Below are 22,379 nucleotides of genomic sequence, written 5' to 3'. Positions count from 1 at the left end.
CAACCAATGGCTAGTGAGTAGGGTGGAACATGAGGAGGGACTTAATTATCATCCAACCAGTAGGATATGAGATGGGAGGAGAGTGTACATAAACTACCAATGGGATAAGTAGAATAACATAACTGACATTGAAGCTTCTAGATAAAAAAGCATGGCAAATAATTACAGACAAGCTGCAGGGGCAGGGTTTGGAGCCTAGACAGAGAAGGGTCTGGAAATACGGGAAGGTATAAGGATGATAGGAAAAAAGGGTTGTACAGAACTTAAGGTTAAACCATTCCTACAGACAAAGTGGGGTACATTTCCAACCTAGGAAAATACAATACAATAATGAATTAGTCAATTAAAGGCAAACATCACACTACCACAGTTCCTTCCACCTCAGGTCCCCCTTAAGCCATCCAGTCTGGGACCTAGTCTTCAGTCCATGCAGACTCTGCCCCACGAAATTTGCTGTGCTCATGCACGCAGGGCCTAGCCCTTGGGCTCTTCAGGGCTTTGCTCTCCACCTGCATGGAAGACAAGACACCTGGTGTCTGTCTGGGGTTGTGCCATTACAGTGCACCACCATGCCCCTGTGCAGAGTACTGTGGGGCCTGGCCTTGCCACGCTGGGCCATGAATTTCAGGGTCTTACTTGACAGGACAGTTGTCACACTGTTTCCTGAGAGGAGGCAAAACTTTGCCATCGAGGCTGCCCAACTCTCAACACCCCTGGAACTGGCCCTGGAGCAGTGCTTGGCTTTGTTCTACACTGCTGAATGCTGTGGCTTGGCCCCCATACTGTCAAATGTCGCGGCCTCCTCCGTGGCTGTGTGAAACATTGTTCCCCCATGTCTTGATTTAACCCCATCTGGCCACCAAGCACCACACACAGCCACTCACTCACTGCCCCACCAGTGTGACTGGAGAGAGAACGGGAAGAGCAAAACCTAGAAGACTCTTGGTTTGAGATAAAGACAGTAAAATATGGAAAACAAAACCAAATTTAAAAACCACATAAGCAAAAAACCCCCAAAGAATTAATTCACCACTTCCCATGGGCAGGCAGCTCTTCAGTCATCTTCAGGTATCCTCTCCCACCTCATGGTGACTTGGGGACACAAATACCATCACTCCAAACATCTCTCTCTTTCTTCTCCTTGCACTGAGATTTAAATAATGAGCATGATGTCAAATGGTCTGGAATATCCCTTTGGCCAGTTCAGCCTCCCATGTACCTCCAACTTCCTCCCCAGTGTGGCAGTACAAAAAGCAGAAAAGGCCGTGACTCTGTGTAAGCCCTGCTCAAGAATAATTAAAACATCTCTGTATTATCAACCCTCTGTGCAGCACAAACCCAAAACACATCTCCTTTCCAGCCACTGTGAAAAAAATTCACTCTATCCCAGTAGAAAACAGCACACCCCAGCTCACCTCAAGCCAAGCCACTGAGGCTGGCTGCTGGGCCATGTATCCCTTTGCAGGCAAATTTCAGAGAGCTAAACTCCTCCTGCCAACTTTCCCCCCACAGGCACTTGGGTCCCTTGTGCCCTTGCTGTGGTGGGCCACTCCCAGAGCACAGCTTGCTAATGCTTCCCCAGCACGTGCCCCCTTCCGGGGGGGAATAGCACCTGCAGAGCAGCACCCCGCACCTTTCTGCTGCTCCTCCCAGCAATGCTGCCTGCTGCTTCATGGGCTGGACCACCTCACTGCCCAGCGAGACCCATCAAGACCTGCTGGCGACACAGACCTTAGCAACATTGGGAGAGCAGTCTTAGAAACCTATGCCCTCAATACCGCATCATTTGTTTTCTTCCCCAAACGGATTATAATTTCAGAGGAGGATTGCTTAAAGAAAGATGGAACAAAATTTTAAAAATATTTTAAAATCCATGAACCAAATAGTTAAAGCATAAACATCTTTGCATAACTGCAGCACACTGTTTCTCTTAAAATAATTTTTAAACCACAGCAATACCACATCCAGCGTCCGGGCAGTTCCTGAAAGTCGGGGCGGGTTCTGCTATCCTCAGTCGGAAAGCAAGAGGGCAGCAACCTCTAGTTTAACAGTGAGTTAACTAGCTAGGAGAATCATGAAGTAGTCCGTGCCCAGCAGCAAATGTCCGCGTTTGTGTTAAAAAGGAATTGCCAGAACTAAAGTCCCTGTTTTAGTAGCGTGGTGCTTTCTTGACACTGCTTCATTTTTCTGCCAACACTCATAAAACTTGTCACACACCTAGAAGGATATTTACAATTAACAGAAATTCAAGCAGCTCCCTCTAACAGGCAGATAAAACTAAGATCTTGGACAGGTTTTAGCAGGATGCAGGTTAAAGTTTATGACCAGAACTGCTGACACACCACAGTCACAAACTTTAAAAGACTGAAAAAAATCCTCAAAATATTCACTTGTAACCCAAAAAAGACTGAAAAAGGTGTTAAATGTTTCTAGAGGAAAACAAATTTGACAAGCCAGTGTAGGCAACAGTAATACAATAGTGAGGACAGGTCCTGTGGTTGGAATAGCTGATAAGGAGTTAGGAAGAGGAGGTGCCGGCAGGGGCCAAAGACTGGGAAGCTGAAGTAGGAGAGTGCAGAAGAAAAAATGTGCCACCTAGTCAACGGAAGCAGTCTCCTTTCCTGTAACAGTTCTGATGGAGTGCCTTCAATTCTGGCATGATCTAGATGAGTATCATTTCCACACCTTTGTTGAAGACATACTGAGACTGTCAGATGGCGATCTCAGCTACCCTGAGTTTTTTTCTGGACTGGAGCTGTTGGGGGTTGCCTGTGGGGGCTGTGCCTTATGATATTGAGAGTCAGTCATAGAAGACTTGCTATCAGCACTGCTCCATGTTTTGCTGGGGAGGCTGCTGCATCAGAGTACACCAAGCCATTCCTGTGTGCCAGAAAAATATGGGAGCAGGACGTTCAATGCAAGGCTGTGTAGTGGCCGTATGACTGGATTAATTTGTTTCCACTTAGGCAGTTTGAAGCAGGGTTGGCAAGATCCATGTGTCCTTGCTGCTGGGGACGTTTTGTGCCTTCTGAGCTGCTTGTACTTTGGAAATTGCAGGAGAGAAAGCTTCTTTGAGCCAGGAGGTACTGACCTCAAAACAGTGTGCAAGTGAGTGGGATTGTGAGCAACATCCCCAGAAATCCTGGACTGACAGCAGCCTCATAGTTATCTGGCACAGACTCGAGGTCCAGCAGAGGTGCCAGTGCTTGCCTGTTAAAGTAGCTAACTGTGGTAAACGATCACTGATTAACAGCACAGGTTGGCTGAGGGAAGCCCTGAAAGTGACAGAGCTTTTATCTTCCTCATTTTTCTGGTGTGGAGTGAGGTGTTGTCTGTGTGCAATCTCACTATGTGCCTTTTCTGATGCCTACCCTGCCCCCGTCTCTGCCCCCAATTACAAGGGCCCTGCATTGTCACCAGGCTTCTGGTCAGAGCACTTACCTCTGCAGACTCTGTGCCTCATCTGTGCTGGCTGTTATACCTCTCTGACCTATCTATAACCATGGTGTTGCTCTTGGTTTTCCAATCTCTCTCTCTCTCTGTGATTCCGTAGTAGACTTTTAGGCGGGATTTCTTGGTTTCCAGAACCTGAAAGCCAGGTCCTGGATAGCCCAATATAGTTTGGTGCCAGCTACAAGAGAAGTCTGGGCAAATTGCGAGGGACAGAGATTCGTTCAGGAGTGAATGCTGAGCCTTATTAGTTGATGAGGAGACAAGGTTTGACACATTTGTATTACTCATGTGAAGGCTGCTGCTTGCCTGTAGATGGGCACCTGCACAGGCACTGCTCTGTCTGCATGGATTTATTTTCAAGATGCTGATGCCACCACCACTGCGTGTTCCAGCATTTGGTTATTCAGCCTCAGGACCACAGGTGCTACTGATCACAGGTTCACAACAAGAAAGCATCTGGTTTAGGGCCCAAAACTGTCATCTGATTATCAATTTGATGTCCAAAATAATTGCATTAACCCTTAATTTCCATGTGACTTCATTATTTACCTAAAAGGTTTTTTTTTTTGTTTGTTTTTTTTTTTTTTTTTAGCTGTGCTTCAAAGAGTATTGTCTAACTGGTTGCTAAGTCCACACTGAAATTAAACTGGGATTTAACATTGTCCAACCCATCTTTCCCAATCTCAGACACCAGTTCCCCTTGATGAGAAAGTGGTATAGCCAGATTGCAAGGCACAACCCTGTATGGGCAGGGAGGGACTGCTGGCAGTTGTCTATTCCCTCTTACTGTTCTCTCAGCCCAGAGGGCAGGGGTAAAATTCATTTCAGGTTTGGATGTTTTGTGGTTTTTTTTTTTTCTTTTCTCTGAATGAAAGTCAGTGTTTTGTTTGCTTCCTCTCTTTTCCCAGAACTGTAGCCCCAAACTGAGTTTTTCCATGTATGGATTTAAATGTAATTGTAGCTGCTTCAGAGCTTGTTGATTTGAGGTCCAGCAAGGAACAGTAAGGTTTTTCCAGAGGTTTTGGGACATAACCAAGGCCTCCTCAGTTCTGCAGTCAATTGTTGAACAGAGCAGGGACATCCAATTGCTCATTGCCAGAGGCAAGGTTATTGCAGCAGGTACCCCCAAGTGGAGGTGTCCAGCTGAGTAACCCCTGCCTGCCCCCAGCCATGAAAGGCAGACCTTAACCTCCAAGGAGGGGTGAGCTGTCCACCCACAGTGGGGCAGAGTTTCCACCTGGGCCTGGCTCACTGGACAGCCCTTCCCCTTGTCCCAGCTGAGTCCCTCCAAGCCAAGGTCCTGAGGTCTGGCTCTTGAGTTCTGCAGGCCAGATCCACCACTGCTCACCTGAGCCAAGCACAAGGCTATGTGTGGGCCTGTTACCTACAGCCTGAAAAACAGGTCATGTGTTTCTAGAGAAGGGGAAACAGGGCAAGGAATTGTACAAAAATACCTTGGAAAATCTGGATCATCATTAAAGTAAGTTTGTGTGCATTAAAGTAAACTGTGGTGCTATCACAGGAAAACTTTACCAATTACAGTGCTAACCACAGAAATAATGATTCTGGAGGTGCTTGAATGTTGCGGGGATCAAACTTAGAATGTTGTCTCACAAAAGAAAACATTTGAAATCACACTGTTAGAACACTACCACCCTTTCACAGGGCATGACCCAATCTCAAACAGCAAGGCTACAGAATTCTATAAAAGCAGTGCCAGCTGAGATAAAGTATGTTTGTTTCTGCAGAAGTGCATTCTGCTATTTTTAAAGCATAACTACTCCACAAGCATCCAGGGTAGAAGAGATGTTGTATTTGTTCACAGCAAATTCTAGTTACAGATCTCTGGAACTTGTAATTAATACTTAGAATGCAATATTTCATACTGGTGCAAAATGTACAGTCACACACAAAACATGTATTGCAAAATATATACAGAACTGTTCTAAGAACAGAACCCAAGGATGAACAGATGTTTAAATATAAGAGAAAAGTCCATATTTTATAAATTACTTATTGAAAAATCTATTAGTACACTAGGTATGTTTTTTGTAGGCAAGTTACCACAATATAGTGACATGTCTCATTTGCAAGGCAGACATTGAGAAACAAGTTACATCATTAAAAGCTTGTTTTTGAGACCAATCCACACTTAAATGTGTGATAACACATTACTGGTTTGAGGCACAGAGTGTGGAAACTGTTTTCAACCACTTAACCACTTTAATGCTTATACTTAGGCTGCTTTTTAAATTTTTTTTCCTCAGAATTAGGCAGATGCACAAAGAATAAGCACTAGACAATAACTTGTCACCTTACATTAGTTTATTGGGTCAGGATTATTTATTACTGATGAATTAGAACATTCACAAGAAATGCTATGAGACACCTTAAGAGTATCTTGATAATAAAACAGCATTCATACAACTGTGTAAATTGGATTATTTCAATAACCAGAGGTGAAAAACAGTTATTTAAGCAATAGTTAAGTTATAGTTTGAGAAGAATTAAGATGCCATCAGTCATTTTTAATTAGGAAAGACGCTGAAATCTATAGTGAATTACAAACTCTAGTGCTTTGCATTCAAAGCAGAGATGTTGTCTTCCAATATTCAGAACTTGTAGCTTCAAATATTGATTGCTGCTAGCTACACCATTGCTAACTAAACCATCACAGGGATAACTTGCTTTGGGCATGCTGGAATGCTAGAGTTATACAGCTATTGCTATACTACAGATCCCCAAATTTTGCTTTAAAATATCAGTGAAGGCTTTATAAGCACCCCAAAATTACACAATAAATACTCAGTAATACTTCAAGCACCTCTTGCTATCCAATTTGGCAAGATAAGCAGCACTAAGAAATGGATGCCATGGTGAGACAAGGTATTAGCAGTTTGACTTCGGCATTCTTGATTTGTACCTGCCTGCCTTCAGAAAGCAAAAGAGCTTGTGTGGCACACTGTGATGGTGAGAGAGAGGACTGTAAGTGCCAGACAGTCACCAGACTTACAACCTTTTTGCAGTCAAGTACAAGAGCAGGCTCTCTGCTTTTCAACCTGCAGTGATCTCTGTGGGGAGAAGTTCTGCCTTATATGGCTGATGTTTATATGGGGAGTTGCTGCCAGATGTGTACTAGGGGATATGCACAATATAAATGAAACCATATCTTCTGAAACCAGGTTGTCCCCTAAAAAACACACTTGACCACTGCAGAGTGACACGCTAAATGGGTATGCTGCCAGGAGAGCTCAGAGGGATAACTACACCAGTAACACTGCCCTATTAAAAAATACTTTGCTTTGGGATAGATCTTTAATATTTACAAATGTTTATTTCAAGACTTCCACTTTTCCAGCACTGATCTACTATAAAACCTTCTCATAAATTATCTTCACAAAAAATAAAGTCACTCTTCCAGAAAACATGTTCAATATAACACACTTGTATCAGTACAAATTCTGTCCTGTGAGTCCATGGCAGAGAAGCCATAACCCACACTGAAATCTCTCCAAAGCAACATAACCAGGACCCTAAAAGGCAACTATTCCATTAATTACCATGGTAAGCAGAAACAGTGCTTCCAAAACACACAAAGACTGCACCATTTCAGTGGACATGTATGGGTTTACAATCAATAGTCTCTGTCCTGTAAACATTGAAACTGCCACTCTAACTGCAGGTTAAGGTTAGTAATTTGCATTCATTTCACTGCACTCCACACATACAATGCCTACAAAAAATGCCTACACTGCTAAAAAAGAAACCACAACAAAACAAAACCATTAAATAGCAAAAGGAATAAAGGCTTTGGGCTGGATGTCTCCTGAAACTAAGTGTCAAATCAGTAAGTGTTGACATTATAAATAAAACTTGAACATTATTTTATGCATTATAGAAGCAGTCTAGTAAAACCTAAAACTTAGAATAGCAGCAAATTTGCTCAAAAACATACACAAACGTTCAGTCAGTTAGCTATAAATACATTCTGCAATGTGAGATGCCATCTCTATCCCCAAGCAGGCTTTCAAGGAGAACACAGTGTTAGACATGGATGGGGATCAGGAACACTGCAGCAATAGAAACTCCTAAACAATTGTATTCTACAAACTTGTTCTCATTATTATCTGAAAGTGCATATTTGTATCTGTAGAATCATCCCCATATTTACAAAAAAAGTACAAACATTGCAATTTTGCCACACCCTCAGCCTATCTAACCTGTATTTTCTGTTAAGTGCAAAAAGTATAATGAAGTTATATGTATTCTGACGCATATAAGATCGAAGCCTGAAAATGAGGCAACGTTGTCACCGGTGAATCCAAGGTAATTCAGTAGTTGCGATATTTTTGCTGCACAGCTGTTAGATGGCTACAGTAGAAGCTGAAGTAGAAATTAAATAGTCTAAGCCAAACTCACAGAGCAGAATTCAGAGCAGCAACTCCATTCCACCACTCTCCACACACATTAACCAGCACATGCTCATACCTTCATTACCAGTTTTGGTACAGAACTAGGCCCAAAGGGCAGCCCGGCAGAAATAGGAAGATGTATAGTCACTTTGAAGGTGGTAAGGAAGACTTATGGGGTGCAGACTGAAAAAGTATCTACTGCCAGTACACAACTCCAATGAGCCCCCAGTGCTGGTGCTGGAATATGGACTGGAGACTATGCAAAACAGAGCATACCTACAGCTGGTATATTATTAAATACATATGCAACCAAATCAGTTGTTTCTTCAACGTAAGCACCTTTTAAGTGTCACAACAGCTCCTCTTACCTTCTCCTCCCACAGAAAGAGGTTTCATTTGATAATGATGTTTATATGCCAACAGACTGCTACAGAATCACATGCACGCATAAATATGGAGCAATTTGAAACAGATGACATTCAGATCAACTACATTATTTGCTCTAAAGACATGAAATCAATACAACATTTGTAAGAGGGTAACTGTGAAGATTAACAACAATTGTCTGTAACAGTTCATTTAGTTTTGTTCCTTAGGTAAGTCTTGCAGTGACAGCTTCTTCTTAGTTTTTAAAATGCTACAATAGCCATTGCCACTGGTTTTAGACACACAGATACTTAACTAAAATCTAGAAACACCAAGCAGAGCTCAAACTGCATACATGCAGAAACTGTACTCTAAATAAGTTGTGCTTTCACTATATTGCCATCATGTCTTGTTGGATAGTACAAGTCCTGCCTCGTGTCCAAAACTGGTGAAAGAAAGATCCAGAAGCGAGTGCTATCAGAATGATGTAACAGGGCAAAAGCTGTAATTAGGCACTGTGGAAGGAAATACAATAAGGCATTTTCTTAAAGGGTATGCGCACATGTATGTACACATATATAAACAAAAGGTTTCTGGCAAAATAACCCTTTCATCTAAAACTCAATGCAGTGAAAACACCAGCAATTTAAACTGTACAAATCAAGGGTAAAAGCCATGGGGAAAAAAACAGCAAATTTTCTGAAGTAGCACCCGTATCTCAGGGATGAGCTTTTGAATTTTGGTTCTGCTAATTCAAGGCAGAGGTAATGTGTTTATCCATGAAAATAGATTTTAACCAACTGACCACCTGCACTAATCAGCAACACTGTGGTATTTGAAAGGAACCAGAATTTCAGTACTTTTCTCTCCCCAGTGCTGGCAGTGCCTAAGGAGGACACTAGTAAAAGGTCAGAAGAGTGTACCTCAGCAGGAGAGATGCTAGTTGTGCTGTTTGTGCCTGCCATGGTTTATAGGCAAGGTAAAAAGGCAGTGGAGAGAAGATGAAGGAGTGTGCTCAGGATAGCAAAGAGACTGCATCTCTTCACTGTCCACAGTTACAGCTCCTGGTTCTGTGTCCCTGATGTTACTTAACACTTCTCTTGACAGAACTGAGCCTCTTTCCCAACACTTTTGTTGCTGCATTATTTGAAGTACTTGGCCATGTGACCACTAGGCTCTCACACAATACTACTCAAATAGTATGGAGAATCATCTATCTGCCCACTGTCACATAAATTATACTGCATTTTTATGTTCAGTGGAAAGGATAAGTCTAAATGTTTCATATTAACTGCAAAGAGTTATCCCTTCCCTTCATACAGGCCTTGTGTACCATGGAAGAAAATACTCGGGCCTTCTCAGACACCATATTCAATGAAAATGTGAGAAAAAAATACACACACACATACATATATTCTTTATATAATGGCCTTTACAGAGTCTGAAACTAGAACATCTTAATAGAGGGGTTAATTGAGTGGGTTTCTCCTTTTAAAAGCTTTACAGGGTATTTCCTATCTCAGTTGAATCTGTTTTGTCATCAAAACACATTAAGCATCATCTTTTGATGCACAGAGGCCTTATATACTAAGTGGTTTTCTTAAGCTATGTTTTCATTCCAGTGTGACACTCATCTGGTCAAATACATGGCATTTTTCTGGGAAAAAAAGAAAAGGGAACAAAACTCAAAGCCTTCTTGCCCTCCACCAGGACGCCCTCTGGAAGCTGGGAAGAGATTACACTCATACTTCAGAGTCACTTTGCTACCACGATGCTATCCCAAATCAGGCTTTTACAGAGTTCCAGGGATGGGAAATCTCCACAATGAATAAGCCACAGCAAGGGGCCCTCTGATTAAAATATTGTGACCTGTGAGTTTCATGTTATTTCAGACAACAGATATAGAACAAAAGGAGAGACAAACAGGTCCTTAACAAGCTAAGAACTTGAAACACTGTCAGCTACATGATGCAGGATTATATAAGCCTGGAAAAATAATAAAACAGCCTTATTTATTTGGGCTGCAGAAGACAGTCAGTACCTGAAATCTTAAAATTTATGCATGTTTTCTGTAACAAAAAGCCCAGCTTCCATTACTGAGTCAGCAACTGGAAAGTAGACCATGCATTCTTTCTGCTGTCCCAAGGATACAAAGCAGTTTCTCTCTCTTTCTGGACAATTATGAAGGACCAGCCTGTTCCAGATTTCCTCTCTAATTTGTGAGCTTCAAGAGTGCACATCCTGAAATACAATACTTGATCCTCCCTACCTGTAATGCTGGTACCAGGATGCCAGAAGAGGTCCAGCTGACCCCTCATGCCCAGGTTGTAAAAAAGACACCCCTGTCTTTAATGATCAGGAAGAAAAGGCTTTTAGCTCTGTACTATCCAAACTATTTCTTTCATAGCATGAGTCCAGTTTTCATATTGAATGAAGTTGTAGTCCACACTGTGGGACCTGAAGAACATCCCCAAATTTAAATTAAGAATTTAAACAATTAAGACAAGGTTTCACTGAAAACAGAAGTCATTTCTCCAACTGTGTCTCTACCAGAAAACTGAGAAGGAATCACTAGATTGAAAGGAGAAGCCTTAGGCATCTGCCATTTTTCCATAGCTGTTTTGTCTCTCTTTATAGCTTTAGCTGCATCATTCTGTTGCTATAGATGACATTCACACCCTCGTTGCACCACTACTAGAAAGTAGAAAGCACATGTAATGGTCAGCTATTGCTGAAGCTGTCACAGTGCTAGGAGTACAGACTCATCAACAAGACCCAGGAAGAAATGCCTCAGCATGTAACTGGCTCCATCACAAAACAGCTTTTGCATATTTCAAAGTTACACTTAAATCCCCTGAAGCAGCTAGAGATGTTTTTCTAGACACACTGGCAAGAGGAATGCTCCTAAGGCTAACACTCAAGTGATGGATTCATGCCACCCACAGCTGAAATAGTTATTAAAGTGCAACAGAGGACAAGTAAGCCCACCATATGGCTAAGTGGGCTCTAGCCAACATGGCTTAAGCAGCTCCAAGCAGCAGATGCATAGAAGTGGTAAAATCTTGCAGCTCCACCCCCCACCCACAAGTGGCTCACAGAGCCCTTTTTGTATGATGTTGACCCAAAAGTGAAAGGTTTAGTTCCTGGGGAACCATGGTGAGATGAGACAGCAGAGATATGAGTTAAGAACAACATGACTATAGCCATGGATAGCAGATCTGGATGGTGTATGGCAGGACCAGTATGGCTGTTCCAGCGCCATTCTGCAGCATAAAGCTGTAAAAGTACTGGATCGCCACAGCTTCAGCAGATGGGTAAACACAGAGAGGTGGTCTTGGCCTCACAGGAACTGATGGAGAAACAGCCTCTGAAGAGGCTTATCCAAGTGAGAAAAGACAGTCACTGTGTCTCTGGGCCCACACCTAGTAACACCCACAAAGCCTTGAGAAGACTAACGAGTTAAGTGAATTCTCATGATGACTCTTACATTCCCAGTTATTTGAAGCCTAGATGCTAAGGCTCCTCAGTAAAGCTATGCTGTACATCAGTTCAGCTCTAACTGTGTTAACTTACTTAATTGAACACTAAGTGGTACTTCTTTTAACCTAATTAATGATGATTCTTGAGCTGGCTGTTATATAACAGTCCAAATTCATCAAAATGAAACAACACAAAGTCAAGTCAAAAGAGTCTGGTGTCAAAGATAATGGTTTCAGTGATAAAAAAGAATTGGTATAACATACTACTGCCTTGGGTATTCTTGTTCCTTTTTTATTTTGAGAGTTGTAGCTGATGAAATTCAAATGCCTTTTAAAACTGGCTTTGGCTGAATAATGAGAAACTAAGCTACAGTTGAAAAATTGCTTTACAGGCTGTTTCCCCTTCATTCCTGCTGTCCAAATACTGTTGAAGTATATTTTGACTCAACTGTTCTAGCACTTTCTCTCTTCCCTGTGCATTGGGATCCTTTTAGAGAAATAATCTCTCCTGTGTTTTGTGTTGTTCTCTTTACACTTGTACTTTTTCAGCTGTGCTATTTGGACTGATCTAAGGAGCTCTCAGCAGCTCATGTTTTTGCCTTTTTTTCTGGTTAGCATGTTATTGTGAGCGTTAATTTAAAGGAACACATTTTCAGTTATAGAACAAATAAAAAATACCTATGGAATGATTTTCTTTAAGAATGAACTGGGAGGAGGGAAGGATTTTTTTGTGAAGGCAAATGTAGAAATCTCAGCATCTTGGAATCTATGTTTGGCTGGGAAACAGCTTACAGAAAAGCAACCCCAAGTAAACATTTCAGATGAGACAAGTGGTACATAATAATTATTTGTGACAATGAGGTACTATCTTTGAAAGACAAAGAAGAACCCAGTACTATCAAAATGTAATGAAAGGCACACTCATAGGCAACATTCTTCACGACTTGTCTGTGCTCGGTTTTACTGGACCAGGGTGGTATCTACTATGGGCATGAACACAGGTCTCCCCTTTGCGTCCTCCTTCAGAGACTGACATGCTATCCACTTTCATCTCTTTCAGGCTTCCAGTTTTTTTCTGCTTCTGCTTGGATTTTTTCAACATATGGACCTAAAATTGAAAAAATTTAAAAGACGGTGAGTATTAAAATATCTGTAGTCATCAATTAGCTGATCTAAGGCAACAAACTAATAACCAAGAAAAAAGCTGAACTGCAAGAGAAAAACACATAAATACACAACTATCTGGTGCACCTATCCCTGTAAAGCTATAGGATTTACTGCTTTTTTTACATACACCTATACACATTATGTATATGTATATAGTGTGTGCATATATATTCCTGTACATACATATCTATATATACCCATATATAGAGATAGCTAGTCAGTAACTTGGTGGAAGAAGAAGAAATGTTTGTCACTGAAGGACAAGTTAGGTTTGCTCTCTCTCTTTCCCTCCCACTTCTTCTCATGAAAAGAACAAAATTTTAATATATCCTGAAACTTTGAGATATGACCTTCTCTTTCACTTTCTTCTCCTCAGCAAGGGCAATTTTTTGTTCTGGTAGCCCTCCCAGTACAGCTACATATCCTTTGAGGTTGCCTATAGCAGCATATGTCTGTGAGTTGAAAAGGCATCCCAAAGGTAGCAGGCAAATGTGCAGACTGGTGTGCACCACAGTCACCTACTTCAAAATGTTTATTTCACAATTTCAAAGTCAATAGAGAAGTCAAATTCTTAGGGAGCTGATGCTGTCTTTTACATACACATTGAGATAATCAGGAAAAAACAGACACTGATTACCCAAGTCTTTTTCACAGGCCTGGCTCCTCTCTTATTAATTTTTTTCCTTTGCTACTACTGTCTGACAGACCCTTCTCCAGCAGACTGATTCCTACCTTGCACACTGCACTACTACCATGGCCTTTATAACTGCACTGCTTCAAGAAAAGCAACACTGCCTGGAGATGTCAATACAGAGGAAAAATTGGATCACTAGGCCAAAGCTCAGGGACTATTTTTTTAAACATGAGCCTCACCTGAGCAGTTTAAGAGCAGAAAGCTCTTAAACTGTCCTCTTTAGAAACTGCTGTGTCAGTTACCACACAGTGCTAAGCAGCTCCCTTAGGGTTAAGCAGTAGAACACAGACAAGCCAGATAATACGGTAACATCCCGTGCAGGGACAAAGTCAAACTGCTAAGAAAAACCTACACCCAGTACCTTTGGTCCTGCAGCAGAAATTATAATCTGGCCAGGGGCCTGAATCCAGGGCTCTCCATCAACTTGAACTGGAATTGGCTTTAGGAGTGTTACACGGAAATATGAGCCTTGAGCTATGCGGATTCCTGATCGAAAACCACCTTGGACTTGACCCTGTTAGGGAATAAAAACCAGGATATCAATTACTCCAACTAATAATAAGTACAAATACTAGCTGCAATTAAACTGGGTGGATATTGTTTTATTCTCACCTGACATTTTAAGATTCTGCTAAAAAACTGCTTAGCCAAAACTAGGGTGCCTTTACTGCCCCAGCATTAATTATTTCAGCTAGACAAGGAAGGAGAACTCCCCTGCAGGCTGTGGGAGGCAAAACAACTCCCAAAGCAAAGCTGTACACAAAGGTTGGCCAAGGAGCATACACTCACAAAGGTCTTGTTTGCTTTTGTTTCCCACACTGTAATAGAGTAAATACTTCCAAAACCACCTAATTATACACATAGACTTCGGCACATGTGAAATTCCAAAGTCTAAAAGCAGTTTATTAATCAGAGAGAGTTCTTCCAAACTCAACTCCAAATGTGGGAGTAAAAACCTTAATATCACAAATCCAAAGCACAGGTTTGTTAACATTTATACTCCAAAGCTGCTTCTACTTTCACAAAAGATTTAAGGATCTCTACCAAAACAACTTTTTAGTGTATTTTAGAAGATCTAAATTACAAAATAAAATTGACCAACAACAAAGATTGAGCTCCACAAAATTTAAGCACCTACCTTTCCATTTTTGATGGTTTTATGGATTAGTTATCTCTAGCTACCTGACCACATATATACTTTTTCAGCAGCAGTTTTCTTTATATAGTGGTAAGATATGAAGACAAAAATAACCTACCATCCCACAGGACTGCGTTACTAATAGCAAACCATTGTAAAAATACGTAATACATGAAAGAATTAAAAAAGACTTGCATAAGTTGAGTCATAATATTCTTTGCAGAACAGCATACCACATGCTTGATGTAGCATTCAAATCAAGAGCAGCAAGTATCTAATTCTCAGTGACGTGTTAGAAAGCCTGTGGCAGATAATTATAAAGTAACTGGTCTTGATGGAATCTCCACTGTGATTGTGATGAGGTACAAGACTTTTCACTAATATACTAGATGAAGGGTGCATGTTTTTGTAATATTAGAATAAAATCTTTTCATCCCATGAACTGTTCCATTTGGACACTGTGATACCTGTTATGAGAAAGCTAGTGCATTCCATAATACGTACATATATTTGTATTTTATATATACATATATATTGCATTTTATATATATATATATGCACATATGTATGTTTCTCTACTTGGTTCAAAGTCTAGTTAAGTCATAAAGCATTTCCCCATGGATTTTTAACAAGTTCTCAATTCCTATTACTTCTTCTTACCCAACCTTAACAAATAGGCATAATTGCACTTGCAGTGCACTGTTTGTCACATAAATAAGCCTGTCCCACAAAATATATGTTTCTTCTGTGCTTACTGGGATGCCAACTCACCATGTGAACAACGCCAGTCACACCAACCACTTCTAGCAGGCCGTCATCGATGCGTGGCTTCTCAAAGCGGTTGTCACTTTCAGACCCCCAGAGGTCGGCCCCAGAGCCCCAGCTGTGTGGAGAGCACACCAGTGACCACCTGTGGTCTAACCCCCGGGCATGCTCCCTGGTGCCCTGCTAAGGGCTGGTTTCTCAGGCTTCAAAAGCTACACACTCTGCTCCCCCACCAGCTGGAGGGAGCAGTTTTCCTGCATTGTAAAAGCCTGAACTCTTTTTCTAAAATCTGGAAGAATTTTTATCAGAACTTTTAGTAGTAAAAGGAGCAAAGTAAATAGTTTCAGTTGGAAAGAAAAGGTGTAAATAGGAAGAAGGTAACTCTGTAGAGTTTTAGTTTGCTGGGAAATAGAGGTTACAGCTAAACTAACCCTTAATTTTCATTTTGAAAATTCATTAAATTAATTAAATTAAGAAATTTTAATTTTCTTGAAAATTAATTTTCAAGATTAAAGAACTTAACATAGCTCTTAATGGTCTTGACAATATTCATGGAAGTTACTGAAGAGAAACTAAAGATAAAACAATTATCAAGATTTCATTCTTGTACCTGGCCAAAAGCACCTGTAGTTAGGCAGACATTCATGTGCTTCAGTCCTCTGAAATGCTTCTGACAATTTAAACCATGCTGCTTTTTGTGCAGTACTGACTCTTCCCACTCAAATCACTTGCTTATTGTTTTGGCCCCATGAACTACTCATCACTTAATTGGGATCTTTTCTTCTTCACAGCTCTCATGTGCAATGTATATTTGTGTACATGTAAAAAGGAGTATTTGAATAAAACATTTTCAGACTGAAACGCAAAGAAATACAGATTGTTTAAGACAAGATGGTACTTGAAAAAATAATAGTATGGCAGGACTAATTACCTGCTCATTTTGTGCAAACAAAAAACCTGCCTCTATCAACATCACATCTAAGGAAGCCAGATCTCCTGTGGAATTACACAACAGTTACTCTAGCTCCCTGCAGGTGTCAAGGAAGCACTCATAGGCCTGTAAAGGTATCTGAACTGTGGTCTTCCATGGCTACCCAGGTAGCATCACACACTCCATGTATATTGACCAGTTGCCTGTAGGACCCGGGCAGTGTTCGACAGTTGAAATCCATCTGGCCTTTACTGCAGGAACTGCTTAGGTACCCGATCCCCAGCATGTCAGAAAGTGTGTGCAGGTCAGTTGTCATTGATCCTGTTACCTGTTACCTAACCATTTGGCGTTTGATGCTCAAATACCAAGCAGCAATTCTACACACACAGTCCAGCATGTACCCACAAGGGATCCTTCCTCTTCTTTTTACCTGGGTATATTAATAAAGATGAGTCCTTCTATACTTGGTAACTCCACCTCATGCTGGTCCACTTGCAGCTTTATGTCCTTGTGAAGGTTTCTAGTGTGACTTATCTTCTGCAGCCCAACTTTCACGTAAACTCCCTTGTTGTGAAACCTAGGAGCAGACAGGGATCTTGTAACTAAAAGGTAATGCCAAGCATAGCACTCTTCCCTGTATGTATACCACTATTGTCCCCCAGCAGGTATATTTAAAGAGTTTTTAAATTAAAACCCATTTCAAATTCTTCTAGCTTTACTGCATAAAAATAAAGCATAAACCATGAACTGCTACTTTACATACCTTTACTTAAGGGATGATTCTGCTGTTGAGGCATGTGCAGATTGTGCAATTTTATTCAGAAAAATTGTCCCTTCTTGAAGCATTACCTGAATACAATGCCTCTTTGAAATGCAAACTCCTGGACTGGAAGATTACATTTCTGATTAAGACTTAGAGGTCATCATGACCAATTTTAAATTGTTTTCTCAAGCAATGCTACAATACTTATGGCAAAAAAACATTTGAAAATCTTTGCTTTACACATTCCAAATTAATTTGAAATATATTCAGCTGCAGAAACTTAAAACAGGACTAGTAATCTCAACTTATGACAGAGCTCCAACATATCTAATTTTAGAATAAAAAAGATGAGGAAGATTTTTATGGCATCCCTAGAAATGGCAAAATATTTTAAGAATAACATAAACAAAAGATAGTTGAACACACAGGCTATTTTCTTCTATAATGGAAACCTTTGGATACATGGCCTTCAGGGCAACCTTAAAAAATAAAAAGCATAAATTTCCATTATTTTACCCTACTAGTACATGGGTGTCATTGGAATTCAACTCTGCAAAATCTCTCTAGCATTATGTCTAAATACTGTAGACATTAAAGTGGTGAAGACAGCCAATGCAGGTTACAGCCAAATCTTCAGACAGAGACTTTTCAGACTTTTCAGTCACCTTAAATTATTACATTGGGAATGATTAGTCCTATGTCCTAACAGTTTAAAATAGCACCAAATTAAAGGTACCTCATGTAACCCCATTTAATATACACTTCTGCTCCATGCAAGATGTGTCTATGCTAAGACAGCTTTTGTCTAATTTGGATACAACTGAAAAATACTGGAATATCAGTAGGAAACACAACACTTCCAATATCCCGAAGGAATATTAATTTTTGTTGCATGAAGAAGGAAGCCTTCAGAAACTGAAAGAATACTTCACAATGCCCTAACTGTAGAACGGCTGTATATCTCTGTAAAATAAGTCTAAACTTGCATTAAATGGTGCAAAATATTCTCCCAAACCTTGCATTTAGGAAACTGCTTGCCATGGCAATCTCCTGCCATTTTGGATGGTCCAAGCAAGATGTGATCTCTTCTTTAGTATGCAATCCTAAAAACTGCTCCAGGATCCCCTGGGCATGACTTGGATGAAGAGCCAGATGCCTCCTCAGCAAGTTCACTGATAACACAAAGCTGGGAGGAGTGGTTGATACCCCAGACAGCTCTGCAGCTGTTCAGAGAGACCTTGACAGGCTGGAGAGATGGGCAGAGAGAAACAATCTGAAATTCAACAAAGAGCAAAGGGAGAGTCCTACACTTAGGAAAAATAATCCCATGAACCAGCACAGGCTGGGGGCAATCTGCTTGAGAAGAACCGGGGTGTCCTGGTGAACCACAAGCTGTCCATGTCCATGTGTCCTAGGAGCCAAGAGGCCAATTGGATCCTGGGTGTATTAGGACGAGCATCACCTGCAGGTCGAGGGAGGTGATCCTACCCCTCTGCTCAGCCCTCATGAGGTACATCTTCAGTCTATGCCCAGTTTTGGGCTCCTCAGTACAAGAGAGACGTGAAGCTCCTGGAGCGGGTCCAGTGGAGGGCCACCAAGATTATTATGGGACTGGAGCATCTCTTTAACCAGGAAAGGCTGAGGGAGTTGGGCCTGTTCAGCCTCAAGAAGAGAGGGAACCCTATCAATACCTGTAAGTATCTGAAGGGACAGTGCCAAGAAGACGGAGCCAGGCAGCAAGCAAGGACAAGAGGCAATGGGCAGAAACTGATGCACAGAAGTTCAACCTGAACATGAGGAACAATTTCTTTACTGTGTGGGTAACTGAGCACTGGAACAGATTATCCAGAGAGGGTGTGGAGTCTCCCTCACTGGAGATGTTCAAGAAGCATCTGGAATGCAATCCTGTGCCAAGTGCTCTGGGATGACCCTGCTTGAGCAGGGAGGTGGGAGAAGATGACTACTGTAATCTCTTCCAATCTGACCCCGTATGTGATTCTGTGAATGAAGGAAGATGCCCTGTCATTAAATTTTACACTGTGAAAAAAACTCATATAGTTTGGCACTTACCAATGCAAATGATCACTGTCACAATATACACTATTTTTATCTGCCCTGCAATGCAAGATCAGCGTTGAATTCCTGCAGGGGTGTTATCACTGCACCTTGAGCTGTTAGCTAAAGGTAAGCAGTCCAGAGCATAAAAAGACTCTATTGAGTGAGGCCAGAGAGCACATAGCTTTTGGGACATTTATCATTTTAAGGTCTTGCTTCAGAAGAGCACTCAAGCCCGTATTTATTCCAAGGACTACCTGCAATTTCTGTTGCCACAGCCCAAAACTTCCTGTTCTGCGCTCAAGAGTTCGTCTGCCAGCAGCTGCTGCATCTTGCATTAAGTAGATATGATCTTTAGTTAATTTACAAGAAATAATTAAAAAAAAAAGAACAAGCTAATATTACTGACAAGAGCGTGTACTTGCTTATGAGGAGGAAGCATAAATTCAACTATTTTAGCAGTCATTTTCACAGGCAGTCACAAGTAAGTATCATGTGTCAGCACTGTTAGTATGAACAAGCTTTTGGCTTCCACAAAAATACACCTCAGTATCAGTTCATTATTTCATGTTTCCTTTTCAGAAGTATATATTGGGGAAAAAAAATTAATTATCTTCTTTCCCACAAGTCCTTCAAGTCACCCTGCAAGAATGATACCAAGACATTGTCCACTGCACTATGGATGCTGCACACTGGGAAATAACTGAGATGAAGATGACAGGGATGAAAAGCACACACGGCAACAGCAATCAAAGTATATCCCTTAAATGCAGTGGCAATAAGAATAGGATGCCTATTTTGAAATGCTGCAGCTTTGCAAATATGGAGTAGTATATTTTGAAGAAAGAATGAACATAACTTGTACATTATATTAAATGCACAAGTCCATCTAGAAAAGTTTCACCTACTAGAACGGACGCTGCCACACACAAACTTATTGCCTGATTTTCTACCTACGATGCTTTCAGTCAAGCATATTGAAAATGTAAACCTGTGGCTAGCAGCAACTTATGTAACAGGAGCCACCTATATTTACATCAACTGTGTAAGTCAGTTTTTAAGAAAAGCACCATGAGCAATGCCTGTAATGATAGGCAGAACACTACAAGATAGGTCGGATTACACATCATTGCACTCATAACTGGTCAGAGAATATTTTTAATAGTTACAGTTTGAACACTGCATAACTGGCTGTAACTCTGGCAACCAAGAGACAATTTAGAAGGCATTTAATCACAAATGTACGGGAAAGCAAACAAAACCAGTTTCTGTAAAGAATTACTGATTAATTAGACAGACATGATTTCTTTTGCTCATCAATTTCAGTAATTATGGGAAGAAGAAAAAGTCCCATTACTGGCTGACATGCATGCCAGAGAGGAGGAAGGTCTCTGTCAACACATTTTTAATAACATGATTGTAGACTGAGATACAGAGAGTTTTTTATCCTTAATACCAGCATGCAGGCATTGCAACAGCACTAGGCAAAACTGCAAAAGGTGCAGTAGAAGTTGTGAATACTTCTGAACAGTGCTTATTGCTCATGTAGCAGCACTACCCTCACTCTTGCTAAAGGCTTTGAAATATTTCCACTATCTCAAAATTTCACTGAACTCAACAATGCAGTTATTGGCAACTAAGATTACTGAACAACAATGACATGGCTTCCAAACACTGCTTTGGTGCTCTCTCAGTAGAGGAAAAAAAACCCCAAACCATACCCAAACCAACAAAACACAGGAAATTTGTGACTGTGACATCCTGGCTAGCTTAATTCCTCCTTGTCCCAGCTCTGCCACAAGCCATATTAGTGGATACCTGTAGCATTTAAGATTATAATTTGTACTGTAAATTAGAAGTAGTACAATACCAGAGAATTGAACTTCATACCTTGTTTCCCGGATTACCTGCTATTAAATTTCCCTGGTTCTTCTTCTCTAGCATGATGAAAGTCCAAGCTCAACTCTGCATCAATGCCAAGACCACAGTAATTGTTCATCTGTACAACCTGACCAAAAGGAACAAAAAAGTTATCATTTCCTGCTTACATTTATAAATGAAAAATGAAGACGTTCCAAAGTTTTTCAACAAAAGCAAGTTTTGCAGATGATTCTTCCAAGTCGCTTGCATCTTGACAGATTCTGGAAAACATTTTCCAGAAACACGTCACTAAAAATAAAACTACATGAACAACTGTTGACATGCTTAGTCATTATTTCCAAAGTATCAGAAACTTCAAAATGAAATATTTTAATTAAAAGTAACAAGCATAATAAGGCAGAAATAAAAACAAATACAGAAATAAAAGCAACTCAACCGCTCAAAGCAATTCTATGCAATAACTTCATAAGCTGCTGAACACTAATGCCACTATTATTTTTGGCATCAGCCATGGATTTATATTACATCATTGGGAAGACACTCTTACTTTGGAAGGTGACCAGCTTACACCAGATGAATGAACAACTTGACTTCACCTACTCAGCTGCATTTTAACTAGCTCCCTATATACCAATCTCAAGTTTCTACAGATTTTGACCATTTCTTCCATTAAATCTTTCTTTGCATGCCAGTTCATTCTATAACTCTTTTATCCTAGGCCTTACTCTCTCATCCTTCACCTTTAAAAAGCAGATGGAAAAAAAGCCCCTGTCTCCACCAAGTGAAAAATAGCTGGAAACTGAACCTCTTAAATTCTCCAATTGACTCATAATGTCTAGGATTTTCCAGTGACCAGACTAAAATCTTGGACAATTGCTACCATTGTTATGATTTCCTACTATTTTTTTTTTTTTTTGCAAGCTCCTTGTCCGATTTCTTCCTTTCATCTGAAAAGAGACTGAACCAGGATTCACATAGAGCTCCAAAATCACCATCTACAATCAACATTTTTATTTTCCTAAACAGAAACAAGCTCATATGAACCAAGTGACAGTGACTTTCACTCAAAAAATGCAAATAACAGATGACACATATACAGACACACAATAGCAGTAAGATGATGGAAGGATTTACTTCCTGTATATGCTAGCAACTCCTAGTAATTTCTTAAACTGTGAAAGAAAATATGAAAGTACTTCCTGGGGAAGGGAGTGTTTTTTGGTTGACACTCCAGTTTTTACAAGTGTTTTGGAAAGTGTTTTGGCATTTCTTCCA

At 40.6% G+C, this 22,379-nt stretch overlaps 1 protein-coding gene across 1 annotated transcript in view; it reads right to left on the bottom strand.

Annotated features, from left to right (window-relative positions):
- Positions 1-5,246: 5,246 nt before the first annotated feature.
- DGKQ (diacylglycerol kinase theta) overlaps positions 5,247-22,379 on the bottom strand; it is an 89,079-nt gene continuing 71,946 nt past the window's right edge. Inside the window, exons 19-23 of the mRNA XM_053932529.1 lie at positions 21,131-21,231; positions 16,836-16,982; positions 15,481-15,592; positions 13,933-14,085; positions 5,247-12,818 (exon numbers count right to left, since the gene is read on the bottom strand). Coding sequence (XP_053788504.1) covers positions 12,648-12,818; positions 13,933-14,085; positions 15,481-15,592; positions 16,836-16,982; positions 21,131-21,231 — 684 coding nt within the window. The 3' untranslated portion in view covers positions 5,247-12,647. The remainder of the gene's footprint in view (positions 12,819-13,932; positions 14,086-15,480; positions 15,593-16,835; positions 16,983-21,130; positions 21,232-22,379) is intronic.

The sequence above is a fragment of the Vidua chalybeata genome, chromosome Z (genome assembly GCF_026979565.1).
Source record: "Vidua chalybeata isolate OUT-0048 chromosome Z, bVidCha1 merged haplotype, whole genome shotgun sequence".
Lineage (NCBI taxonomy): Eukaryota > Metazoa > Chordata > Aves > Passeriformes > Viduidae > Vidua > Vidua chalybeata.
This window is presented reverse-complemented; position numbering and strand designations above follow the sequence as displayed.